This window comes from Balaenoptera acutorostrata, chromosome 11, assembly GCF_949987535.1.
Source record: "Balaenoptera acutorostrata chromosome 11, mBalAcu1.1, whole genome shotgun sequence".
NCBI classification, from domain to species: Eukaryota; Metazoa; Chordata; class Mammalia; order Artiodactyla; family Balaenopteridae; genus Balaenoptera; species Balaenoptera acutorostrata.
The window spans coordinates 8382816-8404174 of NC_080074.1; the positions used below are offsets into that span (position 1 = coordinate 8382816).

Here is a 21359-nt window from a genome sequence, read left to right on the forward strand (position 1 = left end):
GCCTTAAAGCTCCCATAAGAATCTTTTTTGTTGTTGTTGGATGTGCATCTAAAACAGATTTGGAGCTTACCTGTGACAGCTAGAGACCTCACTGTAAATGAGTAAGGAAAACTGTCTGCTTTGTCCCCACCCCCCGACCCCAACTCCCCACGCACTGGGTGGGGTGGAACGCAAGCAGGAAATACTAATGATGATGATTACAAAGAGCTCGCCGGGACCTGAAGAAGCTGCCCAGAAGTTTGCTAATCAGGCTACCTGCTGCAGCTCCGCAGTGAAAAATAACTGGTGAGAGAGGCTGTGCTGATGCACCTGCTTTAAGGATGCCTCTGGACAAGTCAGGAGCTCACAATTTGCTCCCACTATCTCATCAATGTCTGCGGAGTGGTTCGCGCAGGACTCCTGGCTCCTGGCTCCGCTCGTGAAGAAGCTGAGAAGCAGCAGCCTTGGCCGCCGCCCAGCGGCCCCGTCTGTAATCTTCCTGCTCAACGTGGCTCACAGCAGATCTTAGCAGCAGCAGCAAGAGGCAGGCTCAGGCTCAGGCTGCCCCAAGAAGCCAGCCCTGCGACTTGTGACTCAGCAGGGGAGGTGGCGGGTGGGACTCTGGCCTGAGGGGCCAGCACTGATAACAACCGAGTGCTTTTGAGCAGAAGACAGGAAGTTGAGTCCCGAGAACAAGACTGGCAGCGGAATTTCAATCTAATGAATTCACAGTAATCCTCCCTATGGGTTTAGGCAAGCAGATGCCCTGCTTCTTGCTTCCTAAAATGCAGCCTGAACCAAGGTCTAGATTCCACGGCCAAACGACCCCTCTTTTCCTTTTCGGCCGCCCACCTCCACTGCTACGCCCACCCCCAAGCCCGAGCAATTATACAGGAGCGTCCAGAGAGATACGGGTGGAGATTTTCCTTTATTCGTTTTTACTTTGGAGAGAAAGGGCTAGAGCAAAAAAATGATGCCAAACACACCAGGCTTCAGAATGACCCCTGCATGTGCAGGACCCTGATGGGCGCTCACTCTGGATCTGGTGACTGACAAATGTGCCCCCTGAAGAGAATGACCCCACAACTGCAAAAGCCCCCTTGACCCTTCCCCTTTTTCTTAATTTCAAGGCCCTCACCCACACCCATCCCGGGTAGCCTTGTCATTCCCAATAAGTGGATCTCCTAGCAAATTGGGCTTTTACCTCCGTGGGCTCAGACCCCACCCCCACCCCCCAAATAAACATGCATCGCCTAGAGATAAAGGGAAACTGACACAGGATGCTGGAACGTGGAGAGACCACATGCTTTATTTTTCATCATCCTCCAGCTTGGGAGAAAGGTTGCCCTCCATCTTACCAATGAGAGACAGGAAAAGGTGGTGAGGCCGCACCACCTTTCCCATTTCCCCAGGGGCCTGTGCCCATACCGCTGCTCACGCCCTGGCCCTGCCTGATTTTAAATAAACCCGGCAAGAAGCCTTCTACGTCTTCTCTCTGGAAAAAGACATTTGGGAGCTAGCAGATGTAGGACTCAACTGAACTTTTAAACCAATCTTCTTACTCAGTTTCTGTTCAACCCAAAGGTCCGTCTTGCTCTCCGAAGGAGATTTCTGATGCTTGAAGCCCCCAAACCTGGCTCCGTTGAGCAATCTGTGGGCCCCGTTGAATGTTTTTAGTTGTAACCACCCAGCCTGCCTACATCCTCCCAGAGCGGTCTTGGGTTTCTCTCAGCATCTTCCCCCATGGTCTGCCGTGGTGCCCTGACGTGGAAGTGCCCAGGGTGGCAGGGGAAGTGTCAGGTGCCCTTGCTTTCTGTCCTCTCTTCATCAGCCGTCTGGGCATTGCTGACGGCTCGAAGCTGCCCCTGGGCCGCAGGCTTCACCGATAGGACCAAGCGTTTTCGGAACGTCTCACAGAGCACGATGTACACAAAGGGGTTGAGGCAGCTGTTGGCATAGCCCAAGCTGATGGCCGCGTTGTACAGGTAGACAAAGGTGAGCGTCGGGCGGCTGATGGACAGCTGGGTCAGCTGAAGCACGTAGTAGGGCGCCCAGCACACAAAGAAAACCAGGCAGATAGCGATGGCCGTGCGGGTCACCCTCTTTGTCCGCAGCCGGATGCTGCGTTGAGAGGCGGGGGCCACGGAGGATGTCATGCGCTGCAGGATCCTCACATACGCGGCCGTGATGACCACGAAGGGCAGGGCAAAGGCCAGGAAAAACTGGTACAGGGTGAACCAGTAGAGGTCGGTGTCTGGGTTGGGCAGGCGGATGCCACAGCCCACGGTGCCTCCTGGGAAGGGGATAAGCCTGGCGTAGAGCCACACGGGGGTGATGCTGATGAAGGACAGGGCCCACAGGAGGCAGATCACCAGGGTGGCCACGGAGGGCTTCCGGAACTTGGTGGAGGAGATGGGGTGGACGGTGGCCAGGTAGCGGTCAATGGCCATGGCGGTCAGGATGTAGGTGCTGGTGAACTGACTGTTGGCGTCCATGGCCGTGATGAGGGTGCACATGGTCTCTCCAAAGTGCCAGACACCATTGCCCATGAGCTGGTGGATCATGAAGGGCATGCCCAGGAGAAAGAGGAGGTCCACCACCGAGAGGTTGATGATGAAGATGTCGGGGACGTTGCTGAACCAGTGCAGCTTGGATTTCTTCACCACCGCAAAGATGACCACGGAGTTCCCAATGATGCCCAGGAGGCAGATGGTACCGAACACCGAAGGCATGATGATGTTGATGTAAGAGACGCTCCCTGTGCGAGGCGGCAGCCCTGGGGACAGAAGGAGCGAGCGTCGACCATTTGACATGCACTCTGCTCTCTGAGGACTGACCTCCTACTGGCGTGCTCAGCTTCCAGCCGTGAGCCTGCCCCCCATTCATCCTCCTGCCATTTCAGCTCAGGGCCCATCATTCATCGGGAATCCCCCATGCCACACTCCCTGCCCACACTGCTGCTAATCCTGCCCCCGTGCCCTCCTGCACCGGTTCCCTGGTCTATCCCATCAGAGTCTCCTGCACCACCTGTTTGTTGAAGGACTGGTCCTTTGCCTCCTGCATTTTCTCAGAAGTCACAGAGTCAAGAACCACAGCAGTCTGCAGAGAACTGTTCTGTGGGCCTCTGGGCTTCACCAGGAAACATCATCAAAACAGCCAGCAGGACATGAAACTGAGCATGTGTGGGTGTGTGCATGTGTTTTCTCCTTTCCTGTTTGCAGCCCTGATCATTTCATTTCAGGAGTCGCTGATTGAAAGCTGGGTACTGATTCCTGGGCATCTCTGTGGGTGACTGTCTCCTGGAGGCTTTTGCCCATCAGGCCCACAGCCCTCCCCTCTCCTGGGTTCCTATCCGGGATTTCCTTGGTCCCTATCTTCTGAGCCTGGGCTTCCCAGGCTTCCTGAGTGACCAGAGACTGAAGCTGTGTGTTGTAGCCCAGCCACCCGAGAATTTTCTCTATGCACACCTTTCCTCTTTTTTCTTCCTCCTCTTATCCTTCAAAGCTAGAATTCCAGGGCATCTGAGCGCTGGAAATGTCCTCGCATCTCTGTGAGTTATCCCTTCCCACGCCTCTCCGAGGAGGCAGTAAGGATGTTTCAGACCCCATCACACGTAGTTCGAGCGAAAAGCCAATGGGATCAGTGAATGAGTGAGCCTCCAGCTATCTCCCTACATACCACCCTCCAGCTTCTCTTGCTTGCTTTTCTAGCCTGGAATATTGTCTGCAAAGCATCTTTGGAACTCCTGGCAGCTCTCCCCTGCCTCCCTCGCGGCTGGCCACCATCCCCGGCCACTTCCGAGTGTGCCTTTGCCCGCTTCTCTGCCCCTGCCGTTTCATTCTCGTCCCCTTTCCCCCTGCCCCTCCGGGCAAAGCATACTGCACATTTTATCCCCAAGAACTGTAATAAAGTTTCGCCAGCAGTTTGGCTCAGAGGTGAAATCTTCCCATTTCCCACCCCCGGCGCAGAGGAGGGAGGACTCCCCTCCAACACGTCTCACCGGCCGTGGTGAGGTTATCCGGGCCATCCGAGGTGTTGCTGGCGTTGGGGCCGGTGGGCAGCAGCGAGGCTTCCAGGTCCATCCCGCCGGCGCCGGCGTCCGCTCGCCCGTCGGCCCACGCAGGCTGCGGCAGCCTCCCGCGCCGACCGCTGCGTCCCGAGCCCCGGCCCCCCGGAGCCCCGCCGTCTGGAGGGGGTCTTCCTAGGTAGTCCGGCAGCCTCCGCTGCCTCCGCTGCCCACCGCTCTCCCCTCACTCCTTCCCCGGCTCCCACTGACATCACCTAGACACATTAACATTCGGAGGCAGATGCGCGTTAACCTCTTCGGTCCTGCGCCGCAGCAGCTCCAGCTTCCGACTGCCTGCAGAGCCCAGCGGCCGGAGCCGGGCTCAGGCATCCCCATCAGGGACGGGGCATCCTTCCCTCTGGCACTTGGGCTGTGTCTCCTGTGCCACCGGGGGTGCTGCTTCCCTCACGTGAGGCTACAAGACTCTGCAAAGGCAAGGAGCCCGGCCAGCCCCTCACCCCACGTACGGGTGCCTAGGCCACCGGGCCGGGGGCCGGGGGTGGCTGCGAGCAGAGCTTGGGAAGGGAAGGCTTGGACCACAGCACGCCTGCCCCCAGGCCACCCTCAGCCCCTTCCCAGCGCCCCGATGGATTCCAGCCTTCAGAAGCTGAGGAGTTGTTGGCTGCTGAGCCCTTGCAGGCACTCAGAGGCGGTTCAGGTCACCCCATGTTGGTGATGGCCAGGGTCTCGGGGACCAGAAGGGGACAAACTCCCTTCTGCCCAGGATCAGCATGGACCAGGCTTAGAGAGATGCTCTTAGGTCCTTGAGGTTTTACCTGGAACTCCTTGAGAGAAATTTCAGAACAAAGACCCCCAAAGGGATCATCAGGAACAGCCTGAGAGGCCAAAGCAGTCAGTGGGTTCTCGGCACAGGCATGCTGCTGCCAGCCTTTGGTGCCCCTCAGAGCCCAGAGCCACCACCAGACCCGCTGCCGGACTCGGGAGCCGGGGGTTCAAGGTAACCGCAGTCTGATCCATACATACTTCTTCAGTCTTATTTATTTATTTGTTTGTTTGTTTCATCCAACAAATATTTATTGAGCACTTACTACTTGCCAAGCACTGTTCTAGGTTCTGCAGTGAAAAAAACAATAAAGTCCTTGCGTCCCTGTCCTCATGATTGCTTTTTTTTAAAAAAATTATTTATTTATTTATTTATTTATTTTTGGCTGCGTTGGGTCTTCGTTTCTGTGCGAGGGCTTTCTCTAGTTGCAACGAGCAGGGGCCACTCTTCATCGCGGTGCACGGGCCTCTCACTATCGCGGCTTCTCTTGTTGTGGAGCACAGGCTCCAGACGCGCAGGCTCAGTAGTTGTGGCTCACGGGCCCAGTTGCTCCGTGGCATGTGGGATCTTCCCAGACCAGGGGCTCGAACCCATGTCCCCTGCATTGGCAGGCAGATTCTCAACCACTGCGCCACCAGGGAAGCCCATGATGATTGCTTTTAAGTTGGGGGTGGGGGAGCAGGCAGAAAATATACCCCCCCAAAAAAGACAATTTATGATATTGGTGATCAGTGCTATAAAAAACTTAAAGCAGGGTGAGGGGGCCAGGGAATACTGGGGGAGGGGGAGAGGTTACTACTTTACATACGAAGGTCTCTCGGGAAGAGTCCTGAAGGAAGTAAAGAAGCGTGCTTGGAAATATCTGGAGGAAGAGCATTCCAGACAGCAGAAATAGCCAGTGCAAAGGCCCTGAGGCAGGAGTGTGCTGGGTGTCTTTGGAGAACTGTGGCTATAGTAGAGCAAAGGGGAGAGTAGCAGGAGGAACTAGCGGAATGGCAGATTCTGTCAGGCCTTAGCCCTTGTCCTGGGACAAGGACTTATGTGCACGTGGCTCTTCTGAGAGATGAACCAAGGAGCAGACGTGAGGGAGTGGGGACAACAAGACAGGAAAGAAGACGAAGCCAGCAGAAGGTGCATTATCAACTTCGCTGCTGTGGGCAATGGGAGCTTGCATTTACCAGGGTCCTTGAAAAGTGCACAGACTGTTTCCCAGAATCATCTGCCTGAAGGATGGGGGGCAGGAACATTTTCTCAGTTGCCTCGACCCCCACTGCTTGAGTGTTGCCACTGGGGCGTTGACTCTGCGCTCCTGGGTGCATGGGCGGAGCAGGCTGCTACGGCATCAGATGTGGCACAGAACGACTTTTGATGTGCAGCTCACACTTGAGGCGAGAGGCTGTCGGCACAAGGTGAATCTTGTGCTGGAGCCAAGAGGGCTCTGAGAGCGCTGACGTCCTGGGCGAAAAGCGAACAGACCCAAGGTGCATGCCGGAGGCAAGACACATCAGCACAAGATCAGCTGAGCTCACACACACCTGTCTGCTGCAGCTGGAGTCGAAGTCAGAGGTAGCCGAGGGAGATGTGACAAGGGTGACCAGAAGCATCCAGTATAGAAGACTATTGCAATAATCCAAGTGAAATAGGATGGTATCTTAGACCGGGGAGGTGGGGGTGGGGAGAAATGGTGGGTTTCTGTACATTATGTAGAGCCCAGAGGATTTGCTGCAGATTAGACCAGAAATGTATGAGAGAAAGAGGCATCAGGGATGACTCCTAGGTTTTTGGCCCAAACAACTGGCAGAATAGAGATAGGGAAGTCTGTGGGAGGAGAAGATTTGGAGGAGAAATGAAAGAGTTCTGTTTGGATATGTTACATTTGAGACGTCTGTTGACATCTGAGTGAAAATGTTGGGTCATGTTGGATGTGAGCCAGAAATTCCGAGGAGAGGTCATGCCTGGAGCTATGAAGTTAAATTGATGACGCTGGATGAGCTCACCTAGAGGGTGAGGGTGACTGGAAAAGAGTTGTGAGGACTCGGCCCTGGGGCATTTCAGAATTTACAGGCTGGGAACATGAGCCTTACAGCCCACTATTTCATCCTCTTCCACCTGCCATAGTCTTCCCACCTCTATCCATCCACCCACCCATCCATCCATCCTTTCATCCAGCAAATCATTCTTGAGCCTCTGCTATATACCAGGCACTGTGCTAGGGTTTGTGGATACAGTGGAAAAAAACAAACAAGTGCCTGGTATCAAGGAGCTTCAATGACAGAGTGGTGAGAGACAGATAATAACAGGCAAGCCAATAAGTAAACAAAATATCCTGCTCAACACTTAGATCCAGACGAGTCCAGGTAACTTAATCATGAAGGGATTTAGGTGTTTATAAAAGCACGGCTCCGGAACTATGCCACCCCTGCACTAGCAAAACGACTCTGCCTGATTGGAGAAATTTAAACCATGACTGAGCAGCAAGGGAATCTGAGAACGGTAAGTTTTAGATTTCTGGCCTTTGCATGTTAGGTGTGGGGTTGGTGGAGGGGCTGAACAGTCAGTCCACAGTGGCAGATGACTTGTGTGGTAGGGAATGAATGGGAGGATGGGAGTGACTGGGGTCCTTTAAAGAGGAGAGTTAAGGACGTCCTCTTTGAGGAGGCATTCAGGTAGAGTCCTCAGCATCCTTTTCACTACAAATGACTAACTTAAACCATGTCTCACTCTCCTTGCCAGTGACCGTTTTAGGGCTGAGCATCCCTCCTGGATGCCCATGTGCACCTCTCAAATCCTCTTGGCCACACCTAGTTTATATTCCATCCATTGCTGCAATGACCCTGCTCAGCACAGTCCCTGACCAAGTTCAGGTATAGGTACAGGTGTACCAAGCTCAGGTGCAGGTATGACCTGATGGTGCTTTGCCCTAGGCCTGCACCATGTGCTTTTTACCCTCTGTCCCAATTCTCTCTGTTGCTGTCGTGACTTAGAATATAGGACCCCAAAGAATGCCCACGCCGGAGCAACCTGGAAGTACGGGGAGAGTTCACTCCTTAGGGTGAACCGTTGGCCAATGGGGGGTGGGAGCCACAGAAAGATGCTTTTCCCATTTTCCCCTTTTCCTGACACACATTTTCACATGGCTTCTCCAGGATCCCATGAGGTACAGCATCTGGTCCCTTGTAGTGGTGGACAAGCCCACACCGCTCACCAACTCCTCCTGAGAACAGAACTTTTGACCTACTCTCCTCCAAGCCATCTGGCTTTTGACCTGCTGCTCAGCTCTGCCCAGCACAATCACGAGGAAGATCAGGCCTACGTACAGCAATAAACCCTTTCCCTCCTATCCATGTGCCCCCACTCACCGTGCCCTACCCAGGGTACCCCAAGGGTTTGGTGTATCTCCCTGACTGCCCCCGTGGTAATATCCACCTGCCCTGTACTTTTCAGGACTTGGCTGTCATCTGCATGTTTTGAAGTCTTACTGGGGTCACTGCATCAGATTCTCACTTGCTCCCCTCACTCCTGCCTTGCCCGTTACACTATACTCCCTACCAAACAGCAGGAGTATTCTTGTTAAGATAGAAATTTCAGGGGAATTCCCTGGTGGTCCAATGGTTAGGACTTGGTGCTTTCACTGCTGGGGCCAGAGTTTGATCTCTGGTCAGGGAACTAAGATCCTGCATTCTGCACGGTGCAACCAAAAAAAAAAAAAAAAAAGATAGAAATTTCATCACCCTACATTGTTGAAAACACTTTAGTGGTTCCCAATTGCTTACAGAATAAAGTCAACCCCCTAACAGAATGTAATGGACATGATATTTTTTGGTACCCAGGGTTGATTCCCCGGAAAACCACGGCCTTGAGAAGTTCTTTGGGAGGGGCAGTAGTAGCACCTCTAAACAGTCCTTGGTGGGAGCTGCTGGTGGGAAAAGCAGCAGGTGAAGTGGGCTTCCTTATTTCCGTGAGGATGTGTAGACCCTGGGGTGGGAGAAACCAAGTAGCAGCACTTTCCAGAGGAAAGTGAGCATGGTTATTATAATAGGCGGGGCCAGTGGAGTTACCCAGATTGGCTGCCCTGCAGAGGCTGATGTGGCTAATTGATCATGGAGTCCCTAAAACCAAAATATATGAGCAGCCCTTCACTAAGTTCCTACTTGATCTGTATATCTGAAAAAACCTTCAGGTCTGATAAGCAGAGCTCTGACTTTAGCCACTTGGCTCTACTGGTCAGAGTGGGAATTAAGGTGGATCGAGTAATAAATGGAGTTTGACTGGAATGACTTAACAATAGTCCCCGTGGACCTCCAAAGCTATTTGTTTCCCTGCCCCTACTTCTATAGCTGGAATAGATAATCCCAGCCATTGGCAGAACTACTGTATTGGCTCTTGGATTGGCAGAGTAAGGGATCTGATGAGGAGAGAAGTCAAATGGAAATCCCTCTTTACTAAAGTGATAAGCCAAAAGCAATATTGCACCCCCTGGGGGATTGAAGAGATTAATGGTATCATCAAGGCCTTTAAAGATGCAAGGTGGTGATTTTATCACATTCCCACTTCACTCTCAGTTTGTCCAGTGGAGAAGGCAGATGGGTGTCAGGGAATGCCAGTGTGTTACTGTAAACATAATTATGTGGTGACTCCAATTGCAGCTGCTATTTCAGATGTGGTATCGTCGTTGGGGAAAATAAATACAGTCCCTGACACCTGGTATGCAGTTATTGATCTAGCGAATGCCTTTTTCTGTATTCCAAGAAGCAGAAAAGATCAGAAACCCTGTCTTTTTTTTGTGAGGGTCATCAGCGCACCTTTCCCATCTTGCCTCGGGACTTCATTATCTCTTTTGATGGCTCTTTGATTCTCAGACTTTGAACACTTCAAATGCCATGAAAATACAAAGGCCTGACATCTCAGTAAAGGTTTGGGGTCCAGTGTTCTGAACATGTCATGATCTTCCCTCCGAAGGAAAGCTCAGTTTACCCGACATTCCCTACCCCAAAAGAGGAGCCCCTGGAGACACACAGTTGGAAAAGGGAACAGCAATTCCCCAAAGGAGCAGGGAGCAGAGGGGTGCTGGACATGCAAGACCAAGGGCAGCCAAGTCCACGAAGTCTCCCCTGTTAGGTCTGGCATGCCTTGCATGCAGGCACTGTGGCTCTTATTCTAGTGCCAGGCACGGCTGCCGTGTCAGTCAGTGGATTCCGAGTACACCCCAGGTCCCCTGCTCCAACCTGGCACCCTGCCTTTAGACATTTGCATTGTGCCCTGTACTTTTTCTTCACAGCAGTCATCACAGTTGTAACCAGACGTTTCTTTATTGTATAGTTGATGATTGAATGCCTTTCCCTCACTAGATTATAACTTCCAGGGAGGCAGAGACCATGTCTATCTTACCTTACTGTATCTCCTGGGCCTCGCCCAATGCCGGGTACACGTTAGACATTCAGTAAATCTTGGGTGAATGAACGGCTAGTAGAGGGATCTAAGTGAAAGCCCCTGGCACAGAGGTGGGCAGAGGGGAGGGGAGCACAGCAATACTGGCCGAGATCCCTGACCCCAGGGCTCCGCTCAGCCCCAGTGCTTCCTGGGCAGCCTGGCAGCAGTGGCCGTCATGCCTGTGGGCAGGCAGTGGACGCCCGTCAGCTGTGAGGCAACCTAGAGGCCACAGACTCCTTCTGATGGAGAGAAAGACAAACGAGATCACCTTCATGGGTAGGGATTCATCCTAAGATTCATGGAAATCCCAAGGAAGAGTGGGAAAGCAGCTGAGGTAAAAACACTTGCATGAAATTCTGCCATGTGCTACAAGAGGGTGGAAACTGGAAGACATTATTCTAAGTGAAAGAAGCCAGACCAAAGCAAAACAAAACAAACAAACAAAACATAGTATGGGGCTTCCCTGGTGGCGCAGTGGTTGAGAGTCTGCCTGCCAATGCAGGGGACACGGGTTCGAGCCCTGGTCTGGGAAGATCCCACGTGACGCGGAGCAGCTGGGCCCGTGGGCCACAACTGCTGAGCCTGCGCGTCTGGAGCCTGTGCTCCACAACGAGAGAGGCCGCGATAGTGAGAGGCCCGCGCACCGCGATGAAGAGTGGCCCCCGCTTGCCACAACTAGAGAAAGCCCTCGCACAGAAGCGGGGACCCAACACAGCCATGAATAAATAAATAAATAAATAAATAAATAAATAAATAAATAAACCCAAAGTTAAAAAAAAAAAAAAAAAAAACATAGTATGACTCCACTTTTGTGAGGTCCCAGGAGGAGTCAAATTCACAGAGACAGAAGAAGAATGGTGGTTTCCAGGGGCTGGGAGGGGCGGGTGATGGGGAGTTAGTGTTTAATGGGTACAGGTTTCAGTTTGGGAAGATGAAAAATTTCTGGATGGTGGAGATGGTTGCCCAACAGTGTGAATGAAAATACCACTGAACCGTATGCTTAAAAATTGTTGAAGTCAATTTTCTGGATTTTTTTTTTGGTTTTTTGTTTTTGGCTGTGCTGTAAGGCATGTGGGATCTTAGTTCCCTGACCAGGGATCGAACCCACGCCCCCTGCAGTGGAAGCGTGGAGGTCTTAACCACTGGCCTGCCAGGGAAGTCCCAAAGTCAATTTTCTGTTTGTATATTTTACCACAATTTAAAATATGTTAAACAAACCCAGTCAATCTGCTTACCCAAATGTGTTTCTGCAGAAATTTAGAAAATGCTGGCAATAGGAAAGCCATGTTACAGGCCTTAAAAACATTGAAGTCATTAAGGCCCCTGAAAATGGCTAGAAGACATTTTAATGATGGGAAGCATTTTCATAAGACATGTGCTAATTTTTTAAAGCTTTACTATAACTAGTGTTAACAACTCAGTGGAGTTGCCAAATATTAGTAAAATCACATATTTTTTTTTAAGGACTATGGCAAAGAGTCTCAGGCCAAGGATGTCACTGAGGAGTACTTCAAATGCAAGAAATGATCAAATAAAAAAACTGGGCTCTTGTTCCTCAAAAAATAAATACAATACAATACAATACGATAAAAATACATTAAACAGTTTAAGAATGGTATCACATATAGTAATTGAGTCAAGAGCTTTTTATAAGATTTCAAAAGCTTAATATATGTCATATTCTTATAAATTGCAGCTCCAAGGCGTGCTCAGTTAAATATCCTTTCTTAATAAACATGGAAAACTAAAACACCACCACCACTCTGGGCCCCAGAGATTTCAACACATCAGGCCACATGCAGACCTGGGGCAGCTTTGCAACATCTTTGGGAGAACAGATCAAGGTAGGTCACTTGCCTTCTCTGTGGGCACCCAGCCCTCGCGCTATTCAAGAGAGAATCTGTTTTTTTTGCCTCTATCAAAATATTAGGAATTCATGTTGGACAGCAAGTCTCCTCAAACCACAGGCCTGTGACCAGAGGAAAAAAGCTGCCTTCACTTGCTAGGAATTGTAAATTGTACTAACTGCATGTAGAAATTACTGTTTAAGGCCTGCTTTCCTTAAAATGGAGCTGTGTGGGCTTCCCTGGTGGCACAGTGGTTGAGAGTCTGCCTGCCAATGCAGGGGACACGGGTTCGAGCCCTGGTCTGGGAAGATCCCACATGCCGCGGAGCAACTGGGCCCGTGAGCCACAACGACTGAGCCTGCGCGTCTGGAGCCTGTGCTCCGCAACAAGAGAGGCCGCAATAGTGAGAGGCCCACGCACCGCAATGAAGAGTGGCCCCCGCTCGCCGCAACTAGAGAGAGCCCTCGCACAGAAACGAAGCCCCAACACAGCCAAAAAAAAAAAAAAAAAAAAAAAAAATGGAGCTGTGTGATATTTGACATGAGTGACAAAACAATTCAGTGAGGGAACGAATAGACTTTTCAACAAATGATGCTGGGACAACTGAGTGTCCACACACACGAAAATGACATTAGATCCCTACCTCATACCATACGCAAAAACCAACTTAAAATGGATCAGAGACCTAAATGAAATAACTAAAACTATAAAACTCTGAGAAGAAAATATAGGGGTAAATGTTCATGACCTTGGGTTAGACAAAGCCTTCTTAGATATGACCAAAAGCTCACGCAAGAAAACATAGATAAATTAGACTTCATCAAAATTTAAAACTTTTGTGCTTCAAAGGACACCATCAAGAAAGTGAAAAAACCCACAGAATGGGAGAAAATCTTTGCAAATCATATCTGTAATAAGGGACTTGTAGCTAGAGTATATAAAGAACTCTTAAAACTCAATAGTAAACCGACAAATAATCCAATTTTAAAATGGGCAAGGTATCTGAGGAGACATTTCTCCAAAGGAGATATACAAATGGTTAATAAGCACCTGAAAAGATACTCAACATCATTAGACATTAGGAAAATGCAAGTCAAAACCACAATGAGGAATATATTTAATGCCACTGAATTATACACTTACAAATAGTTAAAATCATAAATATTATGTTACATACATTTTATCACAATAAGACAAATACCATGAGATACTACTTCACACCCACTAGAATAGCTATTATAAATATGACAGATCATAACAAGTGTTGGCAAGGATGTGGAGAATTGGAATCCTCATACATTGTTGGTAGGAATGTAAAAAGGTGCAGCCACGTTCAAAAACATTTCCTCAACATGTTAAAGTCACCGCATGACCCAGCAAGTCCACTCCTGGGTCTATACCCAAGAGAAATGAAAACATGTCCACACAAAAACCTGTACACAAATGTTCATAGCAGCATTAGTCACGATAGCTAAAAATTTGAAGCAACCCAAATATCCATGCACTGAATGGATAAGTAAAACGTAGTATAACCATACAATAGAATATTATTCAGCCATAAAAAAGAACGACGGGGGAATTCCCTGGTGGTCCAGTGGTTAGGACTCCGTGCTCTCACTGCTGAGGGCCCGAGTTTGAACCCTGGTCTGGTTGGGGAACTAAAATCCCACAAGCCACGCAGCACAGACAAAAAAAAAAAAGAAGTACTGATTCATGCTACAGCATGGATGAACCTTGAAATTGTTATGCTAAGTGAAAGAAGCCAGTCACAAAGATGACGTATCTTATTATTCTATGTGAAATGCCCAGCATAGGCAATATTTATTGAGATATAGAGTAGATTAGTGATTGCCTGGGAGGAAAGTGGGGGGGGGAAGGGAATGACTGCTAATGACTAGGAGTCCTCCTATGGGGTGATGAAAATATTCCACTATTTATTGTGGTGATGGTTGCACCACTCTGTGAATATAGTAAAAACCATCCAATTGTACACTTCAAAAGGATTATTTTATGGTATGTGAATTATATTTCAATAAATCTGTTTTGAAAAGGTTGGTGGGGGTCCAAGGGCTGGGGCCAGAGGAAGGGTTGAGAAATGCCTGGTCTCTTCTTCCACCCTCAGGGCAAATGTCTACTCTTTGTCTCCCTCTTCGCCATGCCTCCTGGGAACCTCATCCAGCTACATCTTGCCAACCTTTCAGAGGATATTGGGGCTGCCCATTGGGAACCACCTTGAACACTCCGCTGAAAGGGACTTCCTGGGAACACCTTGGACATCCGAATTGCAGTGTGAAGTTGGGTTTCAGCTGATTCTGCCGACGATGTTGGAGTTGGTACTCGGATGAGTTTACACCTTGGCTCTGCTGCTGACTTGCTGTGTCATCCGGTAAGTCTCTGACCTGCTCAGTGCCAAATGGGAACTGGAGTAAAGTGAGCCTGCCTCAGGATTCTCCTTGCTGTGGGAGCTTTTGTTTTTTTTTTGGCAAAATGATAGTAACTAACATTTGCACAGCCTTTTTTGCACACATGCCTTATCTTAGCTGACCCTGTGGAATAGATATGATCCCCAGTGCAGATATGGAAACGGAGGTACAGAGAGTTGGGTGAGTTTCCCAGAGCCGTCCAGCTGGCACAGTGGTGCTGCGCCCCAAGCCTTGGCCTTCGGCTTTTCCGACTCCAAATTCTGCGCTCATTCCTCTCCACAGAACTCCCTTGTGTTGACACTTTCTTTCTACTTCTAAAATGCCTACGTGGAGAAAAACAACTTTCAAATTGGTGCCAACTCCTGTGTTTTCAGCCCTTGGAGACAGCGCCTCTCCGACCATCCCTCTCTGGCCATTTGCCTGCTCTAGGCCTCCTGCCCACTTCAGTTCTGCAGAGAATCTGGGCCCTGATTTCACCCAACTGAACAGGGCTGGGCTGGCTCACCCTGTGACAGTGGGTGAATGTTTCCAGGAAGGACTGAGGTGGGGGTGGAATGAGAGCCCAGTTCTTTTTAAAAGAACTTTAATCTCCAGTCTTTGATTATGGCAAACAGGACTCTTCATGATCTGGCCTCTGCCCACCCCTATGCCCAGTGTGGTTCTTAAATAGCTCGGCATTTCCAGAAAGCGCCACGTGCTTCTACAACATTTGCTCACATTGACCCCTTAGATCTTTCTTCGCTTGTCCATCTCCTAAGCTGTTCTTCAAGATGCCCCAGAATGACCTTCTCCTCCAGGAAGCCCCCCGCCCCACAGCTCCCTTCTGCTCCCTACCCCGTCCTCCATCAAACATCCAGCATGACACACATCAGAGCAGATACCGTTGCTGCCCGCACCCGCCCCCCCGGCCCAGGTCGCTCCGCCAGGCTGCTGCACCCATCCTCCAGCTTCTGAGAGTGATGGATCCAAGGCCTCGCAGCCACCCCAGCTGTCCTTCGGTGTGGAGAATTGCCCTTGGCTGACAGGAGCCTCCTTGCCAGGGAGGTCACCACCCCCATAAGTCAGCAGCCAGAGTCTGAAAGGCGAGTAGAAGAGGCCAGTCCCTTTGACCCAAGGGGAACCATTCCACGGTGCAGGTGTGTCCACCCCACCGCCAGCACACACACACCCTCTGGACCAGGTCAAGGCTAGACTGACCTGAGGCTTCTTGCTCAGCAATGACCTTCTTCACTCCTCTCTCAGGGGTACCTTCCTTCAATAAACCCCAGACCCCTGCTATCACATTCCACTGTGATGAACAGTTTTCTTATTGTGTCCCAGACCACACTCTGTGCTCCCCGAAGGCAGGGATTTATTGGTTTATTTTGGCGGCCTCCCCTCCTAGTTGGGGACCTGACAGAGAGCAGGTGCTCTGTGTTGAGTTCTGTCCAGTTTCTGAGCTTCTGTGCATCCCGGTCTTCCCGTCTCTGTCTCCCCCGATTCCTTTCCTCCAGGACCCTCTCCTAACTGGGCCTCCCTCCTCTCTTCCTCCCCTACCCACCAAGTGCCAGATAGATCCCTGCCCCCCCGTCCTGCCCCTTGCAACTTAGATTTGAAGGAAAGAGACTGGCAGAGCTGTAGAGTGGGTGGGGCCGGGGTGGGGGCAGCTATGCACCTCCCCCCGCCCCCCCCGCTCCCCCTCCCTCCCCCGGGGACTGGGCAGCAGGAGGCTGTTGGTAGAAAGCATCCTCGGCCCCCGGTGGGCAGCTGCTCCAACTGCTGCTCTGGATTTCCCCTCGCTTGCTTTCTGTGCTTCTTCACTTCATAAACGCTTCAGGAACCGTGCTGCTCCCAGTCTTTTTCATTCGTTCCCACCCACTCACAGCACCAACCCCCGTCACCAGAGGAATGTCTTGCCTCTGAGGCTTACTAACTTTCCAGGCAGCACCCAGCTCACGTGGCAGCGGCGTCAGCGGCCCAGGAAGGAGGGCACGCGCAGCTGATCAGATGCAGCACGTGGGTCTCAGCAGAGGCCTCCCCCGGTTGCACAAAGCAGAGGAGCCAGGGCCAAATCCACCCCGAGAGGCCCGCCCTGGGAGGGCTCATCTCACCTAACTCCCCACAGTCAATCGTGCATTGTCTTTGCTGCCCCACCTCCATTCTCCTCATATCCCTCTGCAGCACCAGCAGCCCCTGGGCTTCCAGCAGGTAACTTGGTGGGGGGGAGTGTAGCAACTGACCCCAGTAACCATGATGATTGGTCCAGGCCTGGGCAGGTGACCTGTCAGAGCCAATGAGAGGCATTGAGACTCAGGTTCAAAATTCTGGGACAAAGGTGCTCACTCCTTTTAGCTGGACTTGAAACTGGAGAGGATGGGGGGATTAGAGCTACTGGCTCCAGGTTGCTACCAGGTGAAACATGAGACTGAAGCCATCCCTATAGAAGAAAGAGAGAGAAATTATAAGGAACTGAGCCCTGACTATATCCTGGAGTCCTGAGTCCAGACATACCTGAAGTTGAATTAATACAAGGACTTTTGGACTTCTGTAGCTCAATATACCCCTTTACTTAAATCAATCTGAGTTGAGTTTTCTGTCACTTTCTTGTTGAAAGAATCAATACAGGTATTTGCTACCCTATTTAACTAATTCTAAGATATACATTCTTTCCTACATTTTAACACCTCTGATGTTAGGAGTGTGCCTTACAATCAATGGAGACATCCTGATTGCGTACTCATGGAGACATCATTGTTTGCAAATGTGAGAAATTGAGCACAGCTGCCTATATTGTCTTGTCTTCATCTGATTTAGATGCCCTGTTTGTACTGCACGTATTGAATTTAGTGCTATTTAAAATATCTTCGAAAAGATCATAGCATGATTCAGCATTTGGATAAAAAGTGATGATGCAGAAAGACAGGGATATGGAGCAACAGGGAGTGAAATTGATACCAGTGAAACAAAGTTTTCTCTTTGGAGAGACGACGACTCTTCTCTTACAAAGCAACAGCAAGTGCTTTGCAGAACCTAAGGCAGGAAGACAAACGAGGAGCAGGAGTTGTATTACATTTTGTTCCTAAACTGTGGATAAAAAGATTGACTATCTACGTACACCAAGCAATGGAGCCTAAAGCGGGAGAAATTGCCAATCTCACAGAAGAAATGAGAGGAATCTCCAGGCCAGGAGAGTTGCGGTGACTGGTTTATGGCTTGTCCAAGACTATCATTAAGACGTTTTGTCACAACGCAATTGGTGTGTTTTCTTTCTTAGTGGTGCATCTTATAACCATTGGAATATGTTATTACTCCCATTTTGCAAAAGTGCTGTTAAAGTCACTTGCTCAATGGATGGACCTAGAGATTGTCATACTGAGTGAAGTAAGTCAGACAGAGAAAGACACATATCATATGCTATCACTTATATGTGGAATCTAAAAAAACGGTACAAATGAACCTATTTACAAAACAGAAACTGAGTCACAGATGTAGAAAACAAATTTATGGTTACCAAGGGGGGAAGAGAGGGATAAATCGGGAGATTGGATTGACATATACACACTACTATATATAAAAGATAACTAATAAGAACCTACTGTATAGCACAGGGAACTCTATTCGGTGCTCTGTAATGACCTATACGGGAATGGAGTCTAGAAGAGAGCGCATATACGTATGTATGGCTGATTCACTTTGTTGTACAGCAGAAACTAACACAACATTGTAAATCAACTATACTCCAATAAAAAAATTAATGTAAAAAATTTTAAAAATTGGGCTTCCCTGGTGGTGCAGTGGTTAAGAATCTGCCTGCCAATGCAGGAGACACGGGTTTGAGCCCTGGTCTGGGAAGATCCCACATGCCGCAGAGCAACTAAGTCCGTGTGCCACAACTACTGAGCCTGCGCTCTACAGCCCGCGAGCTACAACTACTGAGCCCACGTGCCACAGCTACTGAAGCCCGTGCACCTAGAGCCCATGCTCCGCAACAAGAGAAGCCACCGCAATGAGAAGCCGCGCACCGCAACGAAGAGTAGCCCCCGCTCGCCACAACTAGAGAAAAGCCCACGCGCAGCAACGAAGACCCAATGCAGCCAAAAATAAATAAATAAATTTTTAAAAAATTTAAAAATTAAATGCAAAATAAATAAATAAATAAAGTCACTTGCTCAAGGTCACAGGCTAGGTCTGAACACCATGGACCTGACCATGATGTCACACACATCCCCCACCCTGGGAGGGCCCAGGTTCCCACTAGTCAAGGAGGGTGTGGAACTGGGGACACTTCTGCCATCCCTGCCCTGCTGTCTGAGCGCCCTGGCCTAGGCTGGATGGGGGGAATGTAGAATCAGGTGGTTCCCCTGTCCCGGCCTTCAGTACTATTTGCTCTCTAACTGAGTTCACTAGCTCAGCCCTAAGAAGGATCTCCTGCTCCCCGACGAATTTTTGTGTCTACAGTGTGCGTAGCACCAGTAGGTTGTGCTTGCGTTACCAACCAGGGTTCTCGGCCTTCCCCAATCAATAGAAATTGACTAGAGGCCACAAGAAATTCAGGCAAGGCTTTATTGGGGCCCCTGCTTCAGCAGGGGGCAGTGAGAACTAACAACAGTTTCCCTTGCTTGCTTGCTCACTGAGAGGGGGAAAGCTTGTTTCTTATATGGGGTGAGGGTAGGGGTGTGTCCAGCGGTCGGGCCGGAGGGGTGGCTTAGGTATTTTGCCCACCCCTTAGGTGGTGTTGTGTGCAGGGGCATGTGCGGTACCCCGCTTTTGCTCTCAACAGCCTGTTTCTGCTCCAGGCTCTTCAAAAGTGGCGGTTGGGTTTTTTGGTCTCTGTAACTTTTGGGTCCAGGATTTGCCCCAACTGCGCATGCACGCAGTTATTTTTGGTCCCATACAGTTTCTTCGTATTTTGTTGTTCCAGGAAAGCTGTGTCCAGGTGCAAGCATTGCAGCACTGCAGCAAAGGGTCCCAGGTCCCAGCAAAAGGTCCCAGGTCCCAGCCTATCTCACTTGGATTGTAGTTTTTTCCTCCTCAAAGCATTTTGGAACATCTTTGCATAAAACAAGATTTCAGTAGAGATAATATAGTCATTTTTCATACACAAAGTACTAGGAACATTCCTACTAGAGTTATCTTTCTACTAAAGCCAATGGAAAAACAATAGATATGTGGGACTTCCCTGGTGGTCCAATGGTTAAGACTCCCCACTTCCACTCCGGGGTGGGGGGTAGGTGGTGCGAGTTTGATCCCTGGTCGGGGAACTATTATCCCACATGCCGCGTGGTGTGGCCAAAAGAAAAACCAATAGATGCTATTTACCAACGGGTAGCATGGATGGTGATTCAGTTTATAGACTCTGGAGTCAGACTTGAGCTCAAAGCCTGTTCTGCCACTTACTAGCTGTGTGACCCTGGGCAGGTCCCTTAAACTCTCTGTTTTCTCATTTGTGAAGTTAGGAAAATAACAGTAAGCAATAGCATCTACCTCATAGAGATGTTGTGAGGCTCAAATGAGATAATATATATAAAGCCCCGGAGCCTAGCGCGCATGCTAATTTATTTCACAACCCCGATGCAGCCCTGACCATGTACCAGCACTATTGTTTTCCTAGGACAATTCAGAGGACGGTTATGAAGATAAGTCAATATCTGTCAGGTATGAACCACATCTCCTAGACTCAGCGTGGCCCAGTAATTCCTTGCTTCCTTCTTAGCTCTTTTACACTTTTAAGAAGATACTTAGTATATTTTGCCCAGTGTGTTAAGCTATCTTTAGTGGGCACGTTGGTACGATTTTCCTAGTCCACCATGACCGGAAGTATAACATTTATTATATATTGTCTTTCCGCATCCTCCACTTTGCCCTAAATAAAATGTAAGCTCCATGAGGTAGAGGTTTTTGTCTTTGTTCTCTGATGAAACCCAAGTACCTAGACAAGCTTGTCTTGTAACAGGTGTTCCATGAATACTTGTTGAACCAGCAGAGAAAGGAACGCAATAAAACTGATTAGCCTGTGGAGGGGTGGGGCCCCTAACTGGTAGAGGTTAGGCCTGGACCCGCAGAGAACTAACCAAGCACAGGCCACGTGGCCCGGTGTTGTGGCTTGGAGGCGGGACTGTGGTGCCTGGGGGCATGGGTTCCGGTCCAACTCTTCCATTTTCTACCTGTGTGACCTTAATTACTTAGTCCCCCTCTGCCTCAGTTTCCAGCAACTCACTGAGGACTAACAATCTAACGTGTAAAGCAGAGGAGTCAGCACCGTGCCCAGGGAGTGGCATGTGCTAAGCAAGCACTTGCCATTCTGAGGACAAAGGACAGCAATGTTGCAGCATCAGGCCCTTACGAAGTTCTTACTTCTCTTCCTAGTGCACACCTGGCCACACGGTGTCTTCCTTTTTCAGGGAGGGGCAAACGCAGCACCTCATTCACTCCTCTGTCGGGGTTGACCTCGTGTAGTGCCGGGGAGACACATGTTGCAGGGCTCCTGCCCTGGGCCGGAACTCTGCCTCCTGCTGTGTCTCATCCCGGTTAATCCTCCCAACACCAAGGAAGGCCATCTACCTAGAACATTCTGAGACAGCTCCCTTCCCATCTTCCCCTAGGAGCTAATCTCAAAGATTTTATGGGTCTGTGATCCTGTTTTGGGTCCCTTTTTCCTGCAGCTCTAAAAGGCACTATTTGGGGTCAAGAGAGGTGCAGCAAGAGAGCTTATTCTGACTCTTTGGGAGAGAGAGAGAGAGAGAGAGACACTGTAAAATTTGAGGGCTTCTTCCTTATGAGTTTGGACAGAACTCTAAGAAGTGAGGTTTGATCTGGAAGGAGTGTGTGTGTTTGCTTCAGAAGTTTTCTAG

At 49.8% G+C, this 21359-nt stretch overlaps 1 protein-coding gene and 1 non-coding gene across 2 annotated transcripts; one reads left to right on the forward strand and one right to left on the reverse strand.

Annotated features, from left to right (window-relative positions):
• Positions 1–1267: 1267 nt before the first annotated feature.
• Positions 1268–4485, reverse strand: MCHR1 (melanin concentrating hormone receptor 1). Its single transcript, XM_007189101.2, has 2 exons — positions 3980–4485; positions 1268–2755 (listed from the first exon to the last, which is right to left on the reverse strand). Exons 1-2 carry the CDS (start codon positions 4059–4061, stop codon positions 1776–1778), a joined length of 1062 nt encoding a protein of 353 aa, XP_007189163.1. The 5' UTR covers positions 4062–4485; the 3' UTR covers positions 1268–1775.
• A 6989-nt stretch (positions 4486–11474) lies between these two features.
• On the forward strand, positions 11475–11600 carry LOC114238732 (small nucleolar RNA SNORA33). The gene has a single exon (XR_003624024.1). It is a non-coding gene; the product is annotated as a small nucleolar RNA SNORA33 (small nucleolar RNA).
• Positions 11601–21359: the final 9759 nt, after the last annotated feature.